At 37.7% G+C, this 22,650-nt stretch overlaps 1 protein-coding gene across 1 annotated transcript; it reads right to left on the reverse strand.

Annotated features, from left to right (window-relative positions):
• Window positions 1-12,250: 12,250 nt before the first annotated feature.
• Window positions 12,251-18,131, reverse strand: LOC306881333 (myosin light chain, embryonic-like). The gene is made up of 7 exons (XM_079435378.1): window positions 17,913-18,131; window positions 15,945-15,972; window positions 14,939-15,088; window positions 14,620-14,793; window positions 13,563-13,640; window positions 13,213-13,245; window positions 12,251-12,973 (listed from the first exon to the last, which is right to left on the reverse strand). The coding sequence occupies exons 1-6, from the start codon at window positions 18,012-18,014 to the stop codon at window positions 13,217-13,219; spliced, it is 561 nt and encodes a 186-aa protein (XP_079291504.1). The 5' UTR covers window positions 18,015-18,131; the 3' UTR covers window positions 12,251-12,973; window positions 13,213-13,216.
• Window positions 18,132-22,650: the final 4,519 nt, after the last annotated feature.

Raw genomic sequence — 22,650 nt, forward strand, 5'->3', positions numbered from 1 at the left:
GGAAGCAACACTCCTTGTCGAGTGTGCTCTCAACCTGAGGCCAACCTCTGCTTGGAGACAGCCTTTCCCTTCTGCTGCCCTCCGTAACAGATGAAGAGTTGCTCTGAGGTCCTAAAGCTCTGCATACAGTCAACATATATGTGCAAAGCGTGAATGGGACAGAGCAAAGCTAGGGCTGGATCTGCCTCCTCCGAAGGCAGTGCTTGCAGGTTCACTTCCTGATCCCTGAAAGGCATGGTGGGAACCTTGTGCACATATCCGGGCCGGGGGCTCAGGATAATGTGAGAGTCGGCCGGCCTGAATTCAAGGCACAATTCATTGACCGAAATGCATGCAGGTCCCCTACCCTCTTGATGGAAGCAAGCGCAGTTAAGATCACTGTCTTTATTGACAGAGTTCTCAGCTCTACAGATTGCAATGTCTCAAAAGGAGCCTTCTGCAAATGCCATAGGCACCAGAGGGAGATTCCAATAGGGTACGGGGTTCGGGCGAGGAGGATTTAGCGCCCCTCAGGAAACCGATGATCAGGTTGTGCTTCCCCAAAGAATCACCGTCTACAGGATCATGATGTGAGGCGATTGCGGCAACATACACTTTTAGGGTGAAGGGAGACAGCCCTCGCTCCAAGCCCTCCTGGAGGAAGGAAAGCACCGCTCTGATCGGGCATCTCCGGGGGACTTCCCGGTGAGAATAGCACCATTCAACGAACAGGATCCACTTCAAGGTATAGGCACGCCTCATAGAGGGTGCTCTTGCCGAAGTGATGGTGTCTACCACTGCCTGGGTAGATCACCTAGGACCTCCGCATCCCATCTAGGGACCACACTTGGAGGTTCCACAGATCTGGACGCGGGTGCCAAAGGGTGCCCCATCTCTGAGAAAGTAGATATTTCCTCAGAGGAATGTGCCAGGGAGGGGCTGTTGCAAGGAGCATCAGTTCCGGGAACCAGGTCCGGTTGGGCCAGTAAGGTGCAATTAGCTGGACCTGCTCTTCGTCCTCCCTGACTTTGCACAGTGTCTGTGCAAGTAGGCTCGTTGGGGGAAACACATACTTGCATAGGCCCTGGGGCCAGCCGTCCACCAGTGCATCTGTGCCAAGGGTTCCCCCGGTCAGGAAAAGAACGGCTGGCAATGGGACGTGTCTGGAGAGGCAAACAGGTCTACCTGTGCGGCTCCAAAGTATCTCCATATCCGCTGGATCGCCCAGGGATGGGGTCTCTATTCTCCCGGAAGCGCATGCTGCTGTGAAAATTTGTCAGCACAATTGAGCAGGCCCGGAATGTAAATGGCATGAAGCGGCCTCAGATGCTTCTGACTCCATAGGAGGAGATGGCGGGCGAGTTGCAACATACGACGGGAGCGTAGACCACCCTGGTGTTTGATGAACACAACAGTCACAGTGTTGTCCATACGGATCAGTACGTGCTTGCCTCGTAGCAGTGCTTTGAAGACGTACTATAAGCAAGTCGAGGCAATTGATGTACCAATACTGATGGGGGCCCATCCACAACCCCGAAGCTGCATGGCCATTGTACATGGCACCCCAGCCTGTGGTGGAGGCATCCGTGAACACAACAGCATGCCTGGACACCTGTACTAGGGGAACTCCTGCCCGTAGAAATGCAGTGTCTGACCACGGGCTGAAAGCTTGCCAAAAGGCCTGAGTGATCATCACTTGGTGCATGCCACGTTGCCACAGCCATCTCGGGACTCGGCCGTGAAGCCAGCGTTGAAGCGGCCTCATATGAAGCAGTCCAAGCAGAATTATTGCGGATGCGGATGCCATATGCCCCAGGAGCCTCTGAAATTGTTTCAGTGGGGCCGCCGTCCTGCGCTTGAGAAAATTCAAGCAGTTCAGCATTAACCGAACACGTTCCTCTGTGAGGTGCGCTGTCAGGTTGACCGAGTCCAACTCCATACCAAGAAAAGTGATCCTCTGCACTGGAGAGAGTTTGCTCTTTTCCCAGTTGACCCGAAGTCCCAACTGGCTGAGGTGACTGAACACCATGTCCCTGTGCTCGCACAACTGATCCCACGACTGAGCCAGAATGAGCCAGTCGTTGAGATAGTTGAGAATGCGAATGCGAATGCCGTGTTCTCTCATGGGAACAAGGGCCGCCTCCGCAACCTTCATAAAGATATAGGGCGACAGGGACAGCTGATATGGACCTTGTACTGATATGCCTGTTCCTCGAATGCAAAGTGGAGAAACGGCCTGTGCCGAGGGAGAATCGAGACATGAAAGTACGCATCATTCAGGTCCCTGCAAACCAATCTCGGGGATGGATGCATTCGAAAATGCGTTTCTGCATAAACATTTTGAATGGTAGCTTGTGAGGGGACTGCAATTTCTGCCTGTAAAACAGGAGCATCGCTGGTCAGCACGGAAGTTAACTGGATGTCCCTGAACTTGGGGGGATGCGGAGCGAACTGAATTGAATAGCCGAGTCTGACGGTCTGAATGAACCAGCAAGATGGGCTGGGGAGCACAAACCAGGCTCCCAGAAACCATACAAGTTGGACCAGAGGAACCACAGACATACCCACAGTGGGGCAGCATGGTGGAAGACAGGGACCCGACTCGGAAGGCATCGTGTCCCGAAGTGGAGTCTGGGTGTGCGGTGCAACACCTACCTGGCTCAACGGTTTGGTAGGGGGCACGGGACACAGGAGAAGGCATGGCGTCCTCGAACCGGGCCCGGCTGCCTGCTGGTGATAAAAGACGGGGCTGATGCTGGCAAGGCATAGCATGACACAGCGTCATCCGCTCCCTTTTGGAACCCAGAGATGGTTGAAACTGCTCTTTTTTTGATGGTTTGGAGGCAGCGGCAGAACAAAAGACAAGGAAACAAAAGATTCTCCACACTTCTGACCCAGGGAGCGCGCAGTGTCTTCCGTCGCTCTCAGGGCGAGGTCGGTCGCTGTGCGCAGCTCTTGCATCAGCCCTGGGTCAGAACTACCCTCGTTCAACTCCTTTAGTGCCTTGGCCTGGTATACCTGCAGGAGTGCAGTGCAGGAGTGCAGTGCTGACCCAGGGAGCGCGCAGTGTCTTCCGTCACTCTCAGGGCGAGGTCGGTCGCTGTGCGCAGCTCTTGCATCAGCCCTGGGTCAGAACTACCCTCGTTCAACTCCTTTAGTGCCTTGGCCTGGTATACCTGCAGGAGTGCAGTGCAGAGGCAGCCTGTCCAGCGGCTCTGTAAACCTTGGCCATAAGAACAGATGAGAACTTACAGGCCTTGAATGGGAGACGCGGGTTACCCCTTCAGGTGGATGCGCTCCTTGGACACAATTGCATCGTAACTGTGCGCTCCACCAGGGGGATTGCCTCGTAAGCCCTGGCTACACCACCATCGAGGGTAGTGAGGGAGGAGGAGGTTTCGGGCAGAAAAAGGTGCCTTCCACGACCTGGTCAACTCCTTATGCATTTCCGGGAAGAAAGGCATCGGAACGGGGGGCTGAGAACCTCTTAGCCCTGGCCGCCCATATATACCAATCATCTAACCTCTGTTCAAGCCCGACCGTCTTGGCAGCCCGGGAAAGCATAGCCGTTAATTCTGGGTCAGGCTTGGACAACGCTACTCTCCCGGAAGGGGGCAACGCAGACAAGTCCTCATCCCCAGAGTCCAGCTCACCCTCCGATGCCGCTATCAACATCATCCAGGGGAGCTCTGAATGAAACACCCTTACCCCCATACGAGGAACCGGCACCTTCACCCGGAAGCTCCACAGCTTGCGGTGTGCTAGAAGAATGGGGGGCCCACAGAGAGTCACTCGGCGGGTTTATCCCCACTGTAACCCTCAGGCTACCCTGTCTATTCACCGAAGTAGCCCTCTTCTGTGGAACAGAAGAGAGACTAGATCGGGGCATAGGTAAGGGGACTCCACCTTTTTTGGTGTACTGGAGTCTCAGCCGTAACACCGCAACTCCAACAATGACAGCATGACTCCTCCACGAAGGCTGCCTCAGCATGCTCAATGCCCAAACACGTGATGCAGCGATCATGACTGTCATCCGGTGCCAGGTATCGACCGCAACCGGAAACACATGGCTCGGCTCCGAAGCGAAAAGCTGAATATGGATTGCACCTGCTGCCTACTCGTGCTGTGACGAGAAGCAGCTGGATGCAATTATTGCATGCCAATGTGCATTGGCTCGTTTAGTTTACACTCGAAGTAGATTGGTCTCTCGAATCGAGATCCCAATTCGTCAGTCACCGACGTGACTCGGAGTGACCGACTGATAGGGAACTAATGTTCTCCACCATAGGGAGCCACATGATAACTAATCCTTTTGGGTCTCAAAAATTTAAATCAGTGTAAATGGCTTAATACGTTGACTTAAATGTATTAAATGTAAAACATTAAATGAATGAATGAATCTAGTTTTAGTTTCATAAATTTGAATTATTTTTAAAAGAAGTCTGTGATCTGCAAAATACTTAAGGATCTTTTCTATAAATCCTAATAATATTGACAACACATTGTCTGGTAGCAAGACATGACTGAATTTATTGCTCTCCAATTAAAATCCACATTATTTGTTGCTTTTAAAATAATACAAAGAATAATACTTCCGTAAAGACACACAGAACTCATAATATATTGGAATAGTCACATGGCCATTGGATGTGTGTGAGTGTGTAACATATCTTTCATACATGTAAATAGAATTTATATGAGGAAAGACATGATTTTATTTTCAAATGAATTGATTTTTCAAACGCTGTGTGAAGCTTGATTTAGACAAGTGTTATTAAGGTCAATAATATGGCATTTTTCCAATTCTTTATCAACAGTGTACATTGATACGTGATTTTCTTACCTTTGAGTAAAAATATGTAAAAACTAGTTGGTCAGATGACTTGTGTATAGATAATAGAGGGTGAACCTTTCTTCTCATGAATAATACTGTATATTTGCCAAAGACTAATACATATTTGTATTTCATTTCATTTGAAATTAATTTTATAGAATGTTTTAATATCATGTTTTATATTTGTTTATTTGTGTGATTTTCTGCCATAAAACTTTGTATGTAATCTATTTTCTGTAATGGAATGAAAAAATCCCAAATGCCTTAAAAGTGTGAAATAAAGGATGTAAATAATGTACATAGACATTATAATCAGTGTTATTGCTCTGATTGAATATAAAACATTGCAAAATCTCAGAAAGAGCCTTTGTTGTCTCATGACACTTTATTCATAGTCATTAGCCAACATTAGTTCCTGATTACATCAGACTGATGTTCTGTGCAGGATTCAGGAGACTTCTTTTTAATGCCTCTAAACAGACAATATTGTATCATGTTAAAAACACTTGGGAGAACTAGTTATTATATAAGCAAAATGTCTTGAAAATATGCTTCAAATGTCTTCCACAAAAAAATATAATATTGGGTTTCAAAGATCCCAAATACAAGAACTGCATAAATGCAAATAAATTTCACATGATATTATGCTCTGAAATTTCAAATTGCCAGATTTGATTTCAAACAGAAAAAAAAAACATTCTTCTAAGAAATAAAGTGTACATCTACACTGTGACCTCAAATCAAAATTGAGATCTCAGTTTAAATGTACCAAATCCATTCACAATTTCACATTTTAACAATACTTTTTTTAACCATTTTTTTTTTATCACTCAGTTTTCCAATGCATGTTACACCCCTTGACATAATATAAATTGGATCAGAATCAACATGGATATTAATACAGGTTTGTAAAAATGCATTGAATAAAATAATAAGATGCTAGACACTGATGTATATTGGGAGGACGAGTATCAAGTTATGTAGTTCATAGCTGATTTCTCTGTGTGAGTTTTTCTTAGCCAGAAAGGAAATGGAGCATGAATTCATCCTTCATTCACCTTTTCTCTCACCATTAACAGGACATCTGATACATTTACTGGCTTGTGACAACTAAAGGCATTATCACAGTTTGTACATGTTAATGTTAGCCATGTTCTGTAACAATAAATGCAAGTGTGAATACTTTTAAATACACTTCAGACATATCATGTAGGATGTATTTGGAAAGTGAAGACACTTGGGAGGTTTACTGGATATTTGAACACTTTCTGGTTGGCAAAATTTAGCAACTTGAGGGGAACTGACTTCATACTGTACAGCTAAAAATAAACACCCATTTGGTTGTCGTTGCAAAAATGGTTCAGATGATGTAAATTCTGAGAAAATGTTACAGGGACGACTTGGTTTGATATTTTGTTATCTAATGAAATAGCATCCATGTCATCCTTAGCTATATACAGCATTCACTGACAGTGTGAAAGGAGTATAAGCTGGAGTTTGAAGCTATTTTAGTAGCAGAAGCATTGCCTGGAGAATGATTCTTCACCCGTGACCCAAACATACTGCAAAAACCCAACTGGATAGATTAAAAACTCTAGTGGATTAACTGACGAGACCCAGACGGCAGTGCAGAGCAAAAGCTCAATGACATCAGTGGCATCCGGGTACAAGTTTTGTTTATGACAGGCTTAGACTCATTGTCACGATGTGTCTTTCAACGAGCATGCTGGAGGCACAGATAAACTTTAACAGTCTTTACTGAACAGAAAACACGGGATAATCCAACATAGGAGTTTGCACAAACACATGTAACTAACAAGTAGACCCAATAACAGCAAGAAAGGAACAAACAAGAACTTAAATACACAGGATAATTAACAAAAATTACCCCCCCCATCCCACATTCCTATGGCCGGGTTACATTTTTTTTACACCCACATAAAATCATTGAATCGACTACATTGTGTGTGTGTGTGCTCTGTGATAAAGTGACAAAATTCTATTTAAAAAATCAGCAGTTTTTTTAATAATTTCTGTTCTTTTTTGGGTCTGGATCAAATTGACCCGCAAGGGACACTTTTGTTACTTTTTGTTGACACCCACATAAAATCATCAAATCCACTCAATTTTTGTGTGTGTGTGTGTGTGTGTGTGTGTGTTCCCGGTGCAAGTGTGACAAAAGTCAAGAAGTCTCAGATCATAACGATCAATGCTCGATTTTTAAAAAATCATTGAAAATCATTTTCAGGTCGTTTTGACCAGATGAGGGTTAACTAAACAAGAAAAGGAACATGACCAAATAAGGAAACAGGAACAGAAACAGGGGCAAACCAAGGCAAAACGGGTTCAAAACCCTGACACTCATATTGACTTGAAACATTCTGGCCAAATCCCAAATGTCAGTCTAAGAACAAGATAGCATTTATGTTCATTTATGCTCATTTATGATTTGTTTTTACACCTCAGCAAGCAGACTGATAATCTCTCAATCACATCCACTTCAACATATTCACATTTGGACATGTTTCGTTATAAAATTTGGTGTCTTTGATGTCAAACCTGGCATGATGAATTTTAGCACAAAGAGTATGAACATGAAGTGAAGGTGACTAAAATAAAAGAGAATTTTCACTTTTGCTTGAACTAATTTACCTGTAACTGTCATTTTGTTGTGAATGCAGACAATGCAATGTGAGTTTAAATCGTCCAATCAACAGTTTTGTTATGAGTTATTTTATAATTTAGTGTTCATTTCATGTCCATTGGTGATAATTATATTTTTTTCTAACAATTTTCTACAGAAATGTCATATTTTACTAATTAAGAGAATGCATACATGTATTTTGCGCACACATTGTATTTCAGTTTACTTGAATTTGCCTTAAATTGATTTAAAATTACAGTTACTTCAAAGTCTGCTTTTTAAAGCCTAAAATACTGAATAAAAATGTTAAAGTTAAGATTATATATATAAAAGTTGTTTATACAATCAAAATACTTTAGAAAAATAGATGGTCAAATCAATTCAACAAACACACCCTGAAAATGAAAAATAAAACCATGTGACCAGCATCATGTCATTTTCTTCCGCAGTATATTAGGAGTATATTCATTGCCTGTCAACAATGTTGGGTACATTGATTTTGTTTGCAGTGTATTTTAATTCAAATAAATATAATAGATTTTTATTACTGATCAATATTATTGAAATATTGAGGTGAAACTGATCAAGAAAATGACATTTGGTTGACCAGACAAGGCCTGTCATTGAAATTATGAGTCAAAAGTTTGAATTATGTTACCTGTAAACCCATACAGTTTGTCTGTAACATAATAGTTATCAATCTCACCAGCTGGAAACATCTTTTTCTTTGTAATAACAAAATGATAATGATTACACTTGGCAACTAGCAGATATCAACTGAAAGTAGTTGTTTTACTGAGAAAAGCAGATTGTTTTTACACCTTTCTCCTGATGTGAAATGAAGGCTACCCCAAATTATAGAAATCTGATACATGAAACATCACTGATATAATTTGATACTTTCCACATCACTACATGCAGTTCTATTGTTTACAGTATCTGTTTTTTTCTTGATGCACATCTTCCTCTGACAAACACACAAAAGAGCATTTATTCACTGTAATCCTGTGAGGCCTCAGGAGAGAAGGGCTAAAAGCCAGACTGCATTTTAGACATGCTTTTAAAGCAGAGAATTTAAAACTGTGGCATAAATCTGTGCAGTTAATAATCCCCATTTGCCAGACACACTGTAGGCCTCAAAAACAAAGCCCACAAGCATCGCCACATTGTTTTATCCGCAATGACAAGTTACAAATCCAGGCCTTTTGTTCATTTAATAGCATGTTTATACGCCATATTAGACTGCCTATCAACCGAAAGACCAAAGCGTAAAGGACACTTCCGTGTGCTTTGAACCTGATGTGCTGACTTTGAGTGAAAACGCCAGTGCCCTTGATCACAGAGGAAGAGCCTGAGGTCTGACATAATGAGCCATCAGGACAGCACGCTTTGTGTGTTTGATGTAACGCGGCTCTCATGCACAGAACTCACTAATGCATACACATCTACATTCTTATGTTTGTCACTGTTTGTAAAAGCATCTTGGCAGTGGATTCTAGCTGTAAAATCTCAGGTGTTGAGAACATCAGGCAGTCATTGCTCAAACCCAGACCCATTTCTGACCCAGAAAGGATGTTAACATGAGCCATTTTCTATTATGATCAATCTTTTATGGTTGTTTTATTATGTGATCTTGTTTTATTTCAACTTGATTTTGAATGCATAAAAAGACAAGACCGTGGAGAAATGTATCTGGGGGCTGCCTCCTAACATTATTACTTAATGCTGGCAATATCACTTTTCAAGCAGAATATAAAAAAAACAAATGTTGACAATTCAATTTAAATGAATGTTAAACCTATTTTAAGTTCTGAATACTACAGAACTGGTTACACTGATGACCTCTAACATGTTAAACTAAATGTAAGGCATTTTCTTTTCTTTTGCACTTACTTACCGAACCAGTTAAGGGTTTCTTGAGTCTCCAGTTTGTGTATGATGCATGTCTGCCATCTAGTGGCTAAATTAGATAATACTCTCTCTCTCTCTCATTCAAATGAGCTTCACTGACATAACTGTGTGAAACAGCACAATGCTTCCAAAGTAATAAACCATAAATCACATATTACACAAACATGCCCTTGTTATACATATACTGCCTTTCAAAATATTTTTCATTTTTATGTCCCTTATGCTCATTAAAGCTGCATTTATTTGATTAAAATTCAGTAAAAACATTAATATTGTGAGAAATGTTTGAATAACTGTTTAATATGTATTTTATTCCTGTGATCTAAAGCTGAATTTTCATCATTCATTAGCCATCAGCCATTCAGTGTCACACGGCCCTTCAGAAATCATTCTAATATGCTGATTTATTATCAGTGTTGGCTTAATTTTCTTTTCCTTTTTTTTTTTTTTTTTTTTTTTTTTTTGATATTTGGAACCTATGATTATTTTTTTCAGGATTATTTGATGAATAAAAAGTTAAAAACAACATAATTTATTCAAAATAGAAATCTTTTGTAACAAACATATAAAATTGTTCAAAAGTCTGGGGTCAGTATATTACTTTCTTTCTTTCTTTTTAAAGAAATGAATAGTTTTATTCAGCAAGGATGTATTAAATTGACTAAAAGTGTATATGTTATCACAATCATCAATTAAATGTTTGCAGAGTGCAGTGATAAAGGGCAAAGAGGGTTCAGTCGTTTTTTTCTCATATGATGGCAGCAGGACACACACTGTGCTGCCAGGTAGATAGACTTTTCCTTCTCTCCCAAAATACAGGAGAGTTTGTCTGTGTCTTGCTTGCTGGAATTCAGCGTTCCTGGTGTTCTTGAACCTGCTGCTCTCAGTGAGAAAGAACAGCTCGTCTTCAGTGCAGTGTGAAGACAGTCTGAACTCTCCCCAGTTCTGCTGCTGTTGGCCCGTCTTTAATACTCTTCAGGTAACAGTGCCAATTTATAACCAGACTTTATTCTGTGAAAGTATGTCAGTTTCTTTAATTGAGCTACCTTGTCATGAATGCATTCTACTTAGGTTATTTGGGCAGTTTCTTTATCTTTTGTATGACTGAACACAGAACTATTAAATCAACTTTATGGTTTTGCTGCATTAAAGGCTGGGAAAAGTATTTCAAAGGATGAGAGCAAGAGTCTGGTGATGTCTATGGGTCACAGACTCACTGCTGTGATTGTGTGCAAGGGATCTGCAACTAAATAATAGCTTTTAATCTTTTATATCTACCTTATGTTCAACTGTCCCAATAGTTATGCTCACATCAATGAGTGGGATGAACTCTAAAAGTGCTGTTCTTTTTATTTGGTAAAACATGTATGTGTTGAAACGGCTAATAATAAAATGTGACATTCTGTAGTTTTGTCTCATATTCATCTTTTAATCATATTTGCAAATGTCTTGACTCCACAGCCAACAGAGCAATTTTGTCTTTATTGTTCCAATACTTATGGAGGGCACTATTTTTGCCACTTTTTTAATGAACTGTGTGATTCTGTTTATTTTTGCATTAAATATTTTTACATCTTGTATACAAACCAACTCAACGTGTCTTTTTGGATGTCAGTAAGTGATCAGTAGGCTATGTGTGTGAAGTTGAAGTTTTTCATAGGAAGGATAGATACAAAAAAGGAGGAGATTTATAAATATCAATGCCAAAGCGATCAGGAGATATACAATGCATTGCTAAATTGTTTTTTCCTCAAAGATATTGCCTTGAAAAGAGGTATAAGAACATATAAATGAAAATAGGAGGCTTTGATGTGTTCATTTGTTAATCTATTCAACTTTGCAAATCTTTGTTGTTTGATTGAAGAATATGCATTATAAGAATATCTGACAATAAACTTAGAAGTTTGACCATATTTGATCTCAGTTATGATTTTGAAATGTATCAGACACTGTATTCCATATGTTTTGTGATCTTCATAGACTGAGATGTCTTCTAGAGAATATTTTTGAGGTTTTTGGCAGGATTTCTCCAAAATTTGTGGACTTTTTTTTTTATTGGTCAGGCAACGTTGACTATTTGGAATGCAGATTCAATTGACCATAAAAGAAGAGAGGTCAGTAAGGGCTGTACTGTTTAAAGCTTTGATGAAGTCTAGAGTTAAAAACGAATATGATTGTACAAAATAATAATATTGTGTCAATGTTTACAACAAAGTGGTTCATAAGCTCATTTTTTTTATTTATTGATGATGATGAATTAGTGTATCTTTGGTATCGAATAATTAAAAACAAGTTTACTGGCTTTATTTTTGAGTCAAAAGCTATAATGTATTGTATTTATTGTTATTGATTATTAAACTTTCTTTGTGATGCAATGGTAAAATAAAGTATTGTAAAAGTTAAAGCCAAAAGCCTTTCTCTAGCACATTTCAAAAACTTCTAATATATCATTTTTTTTTTTTTTTTTTTATGAAACCAATTTAAAGTGTATGAGATGTAAGAGCGCAGGGGCAGGATAATGGAACACCCCCATTACTTCACACCTTTCTGGACCGTGGGAGACAGGGTCCGTCCTGTGAATGCAAGTTAATACAAGGGTGCTAAATCAAGGGTAGATGTGAACTCCTCTGCTACAGAAAAGGAGAATATCACCACTGGGCTATCTATCTATCTATCTATCTGTCTGTCTGTCTGTCTGTCTGTCTGTCTGTCTGTCTGTCTGTCTGTCTGTCTGTCTGTCTGTCTGTCTGTCTGTCTATCTATCTATCTATCGCAACTAGCTCCTGCTCAGGACCAGCACATGACCAGCTACACTGAAGAAAAAATCTTACTTAGTATTTTTGTCTTGTCTTGTTTCTTGTCAAAATATCAAAACATTCTTAAATCAAGATACTTTTACTAAATAAGCAAAATGACAAGATATTTAGTCGTGTTTCCAGGAAAAAAAAAAAAAGTGGATTTTGCTTAAAACAAGTAAAATGATCTGTCAGTGGGTTAAGTAAAATTGAATGAGTCTTAATTCTTAAAACAAGAGTTTTTGCAGTGTAAGAAGCAGCTGAAACCTTTAACTTTTAAACATACCTAACCAGCATATGCTGGTTTATTTTATTTTTTACAGGGAGTAGGCTTGCTAGAAAAAGGTGGCATTCACGTGCTATTTAAAGCAAATCTCAGCACAAGAGTCTAATTTGTTATATTGGTTTGTTTACTGGTTGTGTCAGTAACCACTCCATCGAGACAGGACATCATCATCTTATCACCAGACAGGCGGCTATAGACTATTATTTTAGTGAAAACATGTCAGAATCAGCCATGTCATTAACTCCTCAACATCACACCTCTAAATGCAGATATTCCAGTACAACTGAGAGTTTCAGTGAGATGAAAAGGATTCAGAGAGAGGAGGCAGTTTAAACCAAGCGTGACATTTATTAAACTTTTTTTTTTTAATTGACGAGCAGTTATGATGATGGAATCATGTATGCGTAACAGACTGAGGAGCCACACAAAAAGGAACGCTTGAGAGAGACCTGTGTGGGTTTTAATGTAAAAAAGAAAATAAAATCGACATTATGTTGTATCCTCAATTGAAGTGTCTTGATCATCTGAAGAAAAGGAAAATAAAATACACACACAAAAAAAATCAACAATCGACACTAATAATAATTTTCAGTGCACATGCATCAAAATGAGAATCAAAGTGCTTTATAGAGTGAAATGATTTGAATTAAATATCTAGTGATGAATGCACACTGAAACAACATATCAAAATATTAATAAATAAACAGATCAATCAATCAACAATGCATTTAAGACAAAGTGGGAACAGAGTGGTTTGTTATACCTGTTCAGCCGGCCATGATGTGCTTTACAAAAGCTGTGGGGGGGAAATCAAAATCAATATTCTGTGCTAATGCATATTTTGTTTATACTATTCTGAGCCCAATAGACATCCAAATTTAAAAATTGTACTAGTTGAGACAACACTGTCATCTAGAGGTAAAGAAAACAATGGCATTCTGATTAGAGATCAAATATATTGTTCTCATTATCACTTCTACAGAATAGAAATGAACTGTGATGTTATCAGTCTGATGATGACAGATGTTAATTTATAAGGTAGCACATATTACTGGACACACTGACATTGAATGAAACAGCTGAACAGAGGGGTACAATTGTGTACAAACTCACCTTCGTAGTTTATACAGCCGTTTGCATCCTCCTGACCAGCCATCAGCTGCTCAACCTCATCTTCCTTCATCTTCTCACCTACAGAGAAGACACAAGCACATATTCTCACCAGAGTGAAAGCAGGACTGGCTTCTGGTGACCGTTCTGTGTGATTATAAAGTGTCAGTTTGTCATCTTGTCTTTGGATTTGCTAGTCTGATGCCAATGAATTCCTAGCATTGAAATATGTCCACATTTGAAGTTACGGGGAATTATTATTATTTTTAAAATAATATACAGAATTAAAGTGTAGTGCTGTTTTTCTTCCTGAGAATTATTTTATTATATTAGATTAGATTATAATTATATTATATTATATTATAGAAAAAATCCAGTCAAAACCATGATTTTGATGAATTAAATGTATTTAAATATTATCAATTGATTCAATGAAAATATTGGATTCTTACAAAGTTTGCTGCTCAAGAAAATGTATCTTGTTTTAAGGATGATAATAATAATAATGAGACAAAAAAATATTTCTTTGAGTATTTAATATCTGAGTATCTGAGTATCCATCTATAAATAATGGCCTATTATCTAAAATAATAATAATAATAATAATATTAATAATAATAATGTTATTTTAGTTACTAAACAAAATAACATTTTTGTTTTATTATTATAATTATTATTATTAATGATAACAATAATAGTAATGAATAATATTAATAATAATAATAATAACAATAAAAAAACAAAAATGTTATATTATTTAGTAAATAAAATGAACATTAACTGAAGTAAAGTCAAATATAAACAGTTTTTTAACTGGTTTACAAGGTAATATTTTAATTTAGTTTAACCTGATGTACTAAAACAAATAAAACATAGCCAACAAAAAAATAAAAGTAAAATAACATAAAAAAATATATAAAAATAAAAAGTGATTGAAAACTATAATGGAATCTCGATTTTACAGTGACAGAACCAAATCTTAATGCAAAAAAAGTACTACCACAGGAATGCGCATATATTAAATTAGTTTATGATGATTATTTTAGATGTTGAAGCTTACCCAGGGTAGCGAGGACGTGTCTGAGTTCAGCACCCATCACTGTTCCATTGCCCTCTTTGTCGAACACTCTCAGGCCCTCAACGAAGTCTTCAAAGGTGCCGCGATCTTTGGCCTTGCAGATGTGTTGATGTATGGGCAGGAACTGATCAAAATCCAGCATCTTCACATTCATTTCTGCCAAAAAAAGAAGCAAGCTGAATCTGTGTGGCATGATCGGGCTGAACAGTTTGGCTCTTGGCATTTGAGAGCGGGCAGTCAGACATATGTTCATTTTAGATTTATAGACCGTGGAGATCTGAGGGACAGATTCTGGTCTCACCTTCAGCTTTGGGTTTGCATAAGACATGCATAACTTCAGCGTTGGTGGGGTTCTGACCCAAAGCCCGGATCAGATCACCACACTGAGCGTAGGTGATTTTCATCTCGTTGGTTGGCGTCCTGTCAAACAGTTGGAACGCATCCTTGAAATCTGCAGAGAAAACGTCAGTTGATCTTGAGTTTCTCACACTCCAGCAGACATGAACCCTCTACACTGGTCATGCTTTACATCACTGGCAGTTTGAAGTCTGTGTTAGATCTCTGTCCTGGAAATACAGTGTTGAGTCTTTATTCTATTCCATTCTTTCACTTTTTGCCAAACTCAAAACTATGTGAATTATCTCCTGTGGTGACAGTAGCCATCGACTTCCATACTGTGGAAAAAAATACTATGGAAGTCATTGGCTAGTGTCAACTACTTGGTTACCAACATGATTTGTATAACCTTAGAACTGTACATTTCTCGCATATGGGCATTACTTTGACACCTCTGGTAACATATCACTCATAACTGTAATGTATAAACATTAATTTTCTGCAAAGTTGCCTTGAAATTATATATTTATCAGTATGATATGTTAATCAGTATTTATAAGGTGCTAACTCATGCAAATACATTTTTATACATTGACTTTTTATAGTATATATATAATAGTATAGTGTTATTTTGCCTATGGCATTTAAAAATAACCATAAAAAATGCAATTATGTAAAAGAAAATTGTATAAGATGAAATTGTTTTAAAAAAAATTAGAATTAAATTTCCTGAAATATTTTTTGTTTCTTGTATCAAATCTAAAATCTACAAAAGTGTATATTTTAAAGTTTGTTTAGGTATTTTTTTTTTACTGTATATAACATATAATAACATAACAAAAAGGCTGAATCAGATGTAATTAATTAATTTATCTATTTGGAACATACACAATAGCAGTGTAATTACAGCTTTATTTGCTGTAAACTTCCTTTTTAAGTAATATTGATATGCATACAAAAATCTCACTTACCCTCAATCTGCTCAGCAGTGAACTCGAGCTGCCAAGAGAAAAAAAAAAATCAAATAATAAATAATCATGCAAAACTCTGAAGTTTAATAAATCAAAATGATTAATGTTTAGGTGCTATTTGTCCTTCAGGCGTGACCCGTCCTCTGGCTGTCAAATGTATGCACACTCACACGGCTCTGGTTACTCAAACTCAATCCTGTTTGTCCTGTGACTCATTGTCCAAAAGAATTTATGAGCAACCTTGAGCCAGAGGGTGCGTGTGGCCCTGCGGGTGTAAACCTGATACCCCTTTTGTCATAATAGCGCAAACTATTATCAGTCAGGGTTAGCAGACTTAGACAGTGATTGAAGGCTGCAAATGCATGGCACTGACAAGATGCTTTTTATGGCCTTAGAAAATGGGAACATGCCAAAAAATGAAACCGTTACTTTGCAACCTAACAAAGCAGCTTCATTTTAATAGATATAACTTTGTATTTTGTCCAGAGATACTGAATCGTTAATGCATATTGTTAATGCATAGTGCCCACCGAAACATCACAAAAACAATGCCACTGGATGCAGTAAATTATAGAGTTACCATAAATGATCATTCTCAGTAATCAGAGCTCATTTGAAATACTGCATCTAAATCGTGAATCTGCAAAGGCTTCAGAATGAACAATTCCATAAGTTTGGGTGGTCTATTCTGGAGCAGCGTAATCAAAATCACATTGTGTGTGGCCTAAACCTCAATGGTTTGGAATATATATTACGGCTTCTCCTAACCCCAAAATTTCAGACTATGGAAATGGGGTGTAGAGTGGCAATGTTGACCACTAAAATATCTCCCCTGAAACTTGAGCTTCCCTGTCAGTTTTCCACCATTACACTAGGAAATCCAAATATTTCTTGACCTGCAAAAAAACAAAAGGTTTGGAAAGTGATACACCACTTGGTATTATGTTGTATTTATATGTTTTGTGTTTAAATACGTGGAACTTCTGAGAGTTGCTAAAACATTTGGATTTGGGAAAGACAGAATGCCGAATTCTCAGACAATAGCCAAACAAACACTGACAATTGTTTAGTTCAAGCAAATGGCTTTTCAAATCAATTCTGAACTCTGCAGATTAAACAAATATGTGCACAACACACTGCCAAGCAGTGACGGTGGAAGATAGCATTTGTAGATGCTAAGCCAATGATTCTGTAGGTTGTTCTTTTGGATGCATTAAATAGTGTCTCTGAAGTTGCTTAAAATAGCTCATGGACATTAATGAAAGCAACAAGAGCGTAGCAGTTGTCTGTGAGAAGGAAACATTTGTCATCAGGACATTCAGTAGATGAGCTGATATCAATAAACTCTACATTCTTAAAAACAGAGCTGTCGCAGTAATGCTTTAGAAGAACCATATTTGTTTCCTAAAAGAACATTTTAGAGAGCAGTTCTAAAATTAAACTATTTTTTTTTCTTAGCATGAAGCACATTTTAATATTCTAAAGAACTTTTTGTGCAATATAAAGATTCCATGGATGTTAAAGGTTCTTCATGTAACCATCAATGCCAATAAAGAACTTTGTAATCTAGAATTAATAAAACAAACAAATGCCAATCAATTGCAAGAAAGTGTCCTGAAGTCTTTGATCAGAATTAGCAGGAATGATAGCACAACTACATTTTAATTTTCTCTTGGTCTTCATCATAATTAATAGAAGACTAATTGCTCAGTGTACACCAAACAGACCAGCGGTTACATTGACATTAGTCAGACTAGACACCATATTCAATTTGATAGAAATGCAACTGAACAGTTTTAAGTCTCAAATATTCACAATATTTCCTTTGGAAGTTCTATTTCCATTTGTCGGCATCTAAATGCTTCACAAAAGACGCAAGCCACTGATAGGTTGCAGTCTTCCCTGACTAAGTGAATAGATTTCAAGTCAATCTCTTGCAGTGGATCTCAACAACTTAGATGTTAGTACCTTGACTTCAGCTGGGTTAAACTCTGGCTCCTTGGGGGGCTCAGGCTCTGGGGGCTTGGGTGCAGCAACTGGTTTGGGCTCTTCCTTCTTCTTGGGGGCCATGTTGATGGTTACGATGCAACACAGACGGATGGAGACAGCACAGGGTCAGACACACTCTGGGTACAGGACTCCATGCTGCCGGAGGGCACTTTATCCTCGGGCTGACAGGTATGTCCCGCCCCCTTTTGTCCCAGGAAGGTGCCAAATACAAAGAGGAATGCCGTAAAAGGACATGGCCAATGGCTTCTATTTGAGACACATTGTTCTCTCACAACAGAAGCTCTCGTCCATCTGTACTGGCCATAGGGGCGAAAGAGTTTGTTCATTTAGCTAGAAACCTGGGATTTATATACTGTATATATATATATATATATATGACATTAAAACGTTCTTTACATTTACAACAACCAGTATATTTAGATTCATTAAAGAACTCTGTAATTCTTCTATGAAATAAGGTTGTGCAAATTTTTGTATCTAACATTAATTTGTATGAGTGTAGAGATAAAAAACATGCATTTCATAGTCGAATGTAAATAAACAATATGTGGTGCTATAATTGGCAGATTATTACTCATCTGTATTCAGAAGCTCTGAGGGATTTTCTGCCAATCAAAAAGTAATAATACAAAATTAATTTCTATAGTAAATGGAGCAGAACACTAATTAAAACCAAGTTAAAGTGTATCTAAATAAATAAATAAATAATTTCCTGGGTCATGCCAAAAATAAATGTTGTTAACTAGATATTTCCCACATAGCACAAAACAATGTTTTCAACAGTTATCCATATTTATAACAGCTAAATCTAAATCAGCTAAAGAAAGCAGTTGATTAAAGAAACAGGTGAACCTGGGTAATTCTTGCAAAAAGGCCTTCAGACATCAAAATAAAAAAAGAATATAATATTTTGCATGCATACAATTAAGCCTATTTTTGATACCATTAGAAATCTGTGCAGTGTGACATTTCTTCTGATTATTATAAAATTATAATTACCACAGAAATGGCAAAACTGATACATTCAAGTTATTTTGATTAAATACTTTCTTCAGACATTTTGATCATGAGTACTTTTTTGCATAACACTACTGAAATTAAGCTCCTATTGAAGAGAGTAATAATAATATTACAATATATTCAACATAGGGAGTTGCATTACATATTAAATTTTAATGGTGCTATTTTTTTTTTTTTTTACTTTTTGAGGTTTTCCCAGAAGCTTTTCCTTTTTTGCTTGTGGGTTGCTTTTCCGAAGCTCAGAATATTCTCAAATATTTCCAATTTTAGCATTAACAGTGCCTCTGAAGTTTCTCATAAAAAGCCTTCAAGAGTCAAACCTAAGAAAACAGGATGAGAAGCATGGGAGATATCTTTAATGTCTTGCTGTAATCTCATTTAAGACTCATTATAGCAATGTTTTATTGCTCAGTCGTCATTTTTTCCCATCTTTAATGCACAGAGTAGCAGGAGGAGACACCAGAGGAGGCGAGAGGAGACTCATGGTGTCTGAGGAGCAGCTGTGTCAGAGCTCTGCCCACATAACTAAGTGTGGATTGGCTTGTACAGTATGTCGCATTTAAGTATCAACTTTATCTTCGGATGTTTTTCCTGAACTTTTATATTCGAAGAGACCTCTAATGTTTTAAAAATTGAAACTTTAAATAATATTGTGCATTTCAGGTGATCTCCATGCAGATTACTATTAAATTAATCTTAACTTTATTTTGCAGCACACACTACAAAGGAATTAATCAGTTTAAGTGTATAACTGCAAATGTGGCATTCGTGTACTAGAGCTCGATGGTTGTTGAATAACCTATTTTTCTTTGTTTGTTAACATGGGGCGTTTCTTTTGTAAAACAATTTTGCTTGCATTTAAATAGGCCATGATTTCCTCATGTATAATCACTGTATAAGTAATTACTGCCTACACTAAATGATTTTAACTATGATAATGTATGCAGTCTGTTTGATTGTAGGGATGAGTGGGGGTGAAATGGATGAGAGTAAAACAAAAACTGATTCTTAAATTCAGAATTTATGTCTATATTAAGAGTGAAATAATGAGGAAATTGGATCAGAGTTATGCTTCATTTTTGACATAAGTAAGAAAATGCTATCCTTTGTTTTGGGAAGCAGTCTTTTTTTTTTTTTTTACGTGAACGTTGAATTGAACGTGACTTACAAAAGTCATACAGTAAAGCTCAGTAACCCTGGAGCTTTCTTTGCTGAAAGGCTCAATCCATTAATAATGTAATTATAAATACATTGTTCTATATTAATATTAAGAAATGTTTAATATCCCCAACAATTCTTAAGTGTTGCAAATGTGAGGAATCACAGCTGATTCAACTCAAGGCTATGATGATAGTTTGTGTTTCATTTTGTACAAAACAATTTGCACTGCTTGATAACTAATAATCAGTTAACTAACGGTTGTGCCATTTTAAGTAAATACAGTGTGGCAACAATGCAGAAAATATAGAAATAACGGTGACACTTTACGTAAAGCCTTTATGCATAATGCATTATAAAGGTATTCACAATGTACACTATAATGCATTATTTTATAAATAATTGTAACCAAAGTTAAATTGCATTATAATACATGAAGGTTTGTTTATCATGTTTTATTGCGTTATACTTTCTAAAGGTGTAACTGTCAGGAGTATGGACTGTTTTGTGTGTGTTTTGCTCCCCATGTGTTCCATGTGACCCAGTTTCTCCCTCATGTTGAGTGTTAATTTGATTCCAGGTGTGTCTCGTCTTCCTCCCTGATTACCCTGTGTTTAAAAGCCTCAGTCCTTCTGTTAGTGTTTGTCGGTTCTGAACGTCATTCCTTGTGTTTCCTGTGCGCCTACGTGTGTGGACTATTAAAGACTCCTATGTTTTGAAGTACCTCGCACCCTCGTTCCTTGCTCCTAGTGAATCGTGTCAGTAACAATGAATAGGTAAGTATTATAATGTATAACTGTGGTTAAAATTATTCATAAGATTATATAATGAATTATAAGGGTTAGTACAAGGCATAATTAATGCATTTTTTCATATAATGCACTGTTTATAAAGGCTTTAAATAAAGTGATAATAACATTTAGGAAATATTAAATTAACAGTACTGTGGCTTTGCATGTAGGTTTCTTGAAGCTTCTTGGAAACACAGTTCTTCTGGATTTAGTCTGTCTCAGTTTGTTCTGTTCCTTCATGTCATTCCAGAAAGACTGGATGATCAGATCTCTGTGTGGAGCACTGGCTGTTCATTTTATTTAATATTCATACATAATATTCAAGCTGAACTGATCTGTATTTTATTCTGCCTGTATAGAAATTAACTTAATGAACTGATTCTAAGAACATCCAATTAAATTACACAGGATAGCCATTATTGACACTTCTGTGAACTTAATATAAAGTTCCCTTCCCAGCACAACCTGCCACAGAAGGAAAGAAGTGTGTGCCGGTCGCAGGTATAAATGGCTCCAGCTTTGCATAACAACACAGGCTGTGCAAAGACTATATCAGGTGATCAGGGCTGAATGCATTTTAAACATGCCTGCCATGAGACCACAGAAAACAAGCTTGTAAACCATGCAAGATCTGTTTAGAAAGTTATTTTGGCAACGACCTGTTGTTCACTTGGTATGAACCCTGGGTGGAGTGCAGCTGAATTACAATGACAATTGTCATTTGACCCTCTCTGAAGTGACCTTCATGTCTAAAAGCAGCTGCTTGGGATCAGCAAACAATTTACAAAGGCAGTTATGCAAAGAGCGCGAGAAGCAGCATGCATGCAGAGGACAACTCGGAAGCAATTAGACTGGCCAAAAGAGCATTCAGTGCTACTTTGTTGCTATTTGCAGTGATGATTAAGCTAAAATATTCGGTAACACTTTATTTTAGAGTCTCTTAACTAGTTGCTTTTTAGCATGCATATTACTAGAATATTAGCCATTTGTTAGTAGTAATTAAGCACATATTAATGCATTATTATACATCCCTAATCCTGCCCAATACCTAAATTTAACAACTACCTTACTAACCATTAATAAGCAGCAAATTAGGAATTTATTGAGGTAAATGTCGTAATTAATAATGAATAAGTGTTCCCTATTCTAAAGTGTTACTAAACATTCTTTATGCATCTAACTCCATGAAATGAAGGATGATTAATTTTCCAGAATTATATAATTTATTCTGATCTTAACTCTCACATTTACACAGGGTTTATTTATTTATTTATTTTTGACCATAGATGGCACAAAATGTCATCTCTTTTGATTAATGGCTATGCTGTTTTTAATTTTGTACTGTAATTTCTTCTAAATGCAGACATTTGTGAGATTTAGCGAGTCAAATCAGGGATTTGTGGACACATACATACTTTTACATTTGTGGAGTAAATATTATAGTTTTTATTTTGAAGTAGAAAGATATTATACCCTCAGGATTGAATTAATTAAACCCTATTTTTGACAATTGATTTTTCACACCTAGTTCTTCAGACCGCACTGATCTACAGAGTCATTGCTGCAGCTGGGAGACGATCTGAAATTAACTCAAGCCAATTAGCACTGCCTCTCAGAACATGTCCTTCAGTGCAGCAGTGATCTGTTCATTTCCCCTGTCAGCTCAACCGTTTGAGGAGGTGAAGGAGATTTGATTTCACTTCTCGTTGTATTCACTCCTGTCCTTT

The sequence above is a fragment of the Barbus barbus genome (genome assembly GCF_936440315.1).
Source record: "Barbus barbus genome assembly, chromosome: 15".
Taxonomy (NCBI): domain Eukaryota; kingdom Metazoa; phylum Chordata; class Actinopteri; order Cypriniformes; family Cyprinidae; genus Barbus; species Barbus barbus.

Coding starts and splice junctions, on each gene's coding strand:
- LOC306881333 (XM_079435378.1), bottom strand. CDS start 18,014: ATGGCCCCCAAGAAGAAGGAAGAGCCCAAACCAGTTGCTGCACCCAAG. Junction 15,973..17,912: donor TTAACCCAGCTGAAGTCAAG/GTACTAACATCT, acceptor TTCTCTTGGCAG/CTCGAGTTCACTGCTGAGCA. Junction 13,641..14,619: donor ACACGTCCTCGCTACCCTGG/GTAAGCTTCAAC, acceptor TCTTCTCTGTAG/GTGAGAAGATGAAGGAAGAT.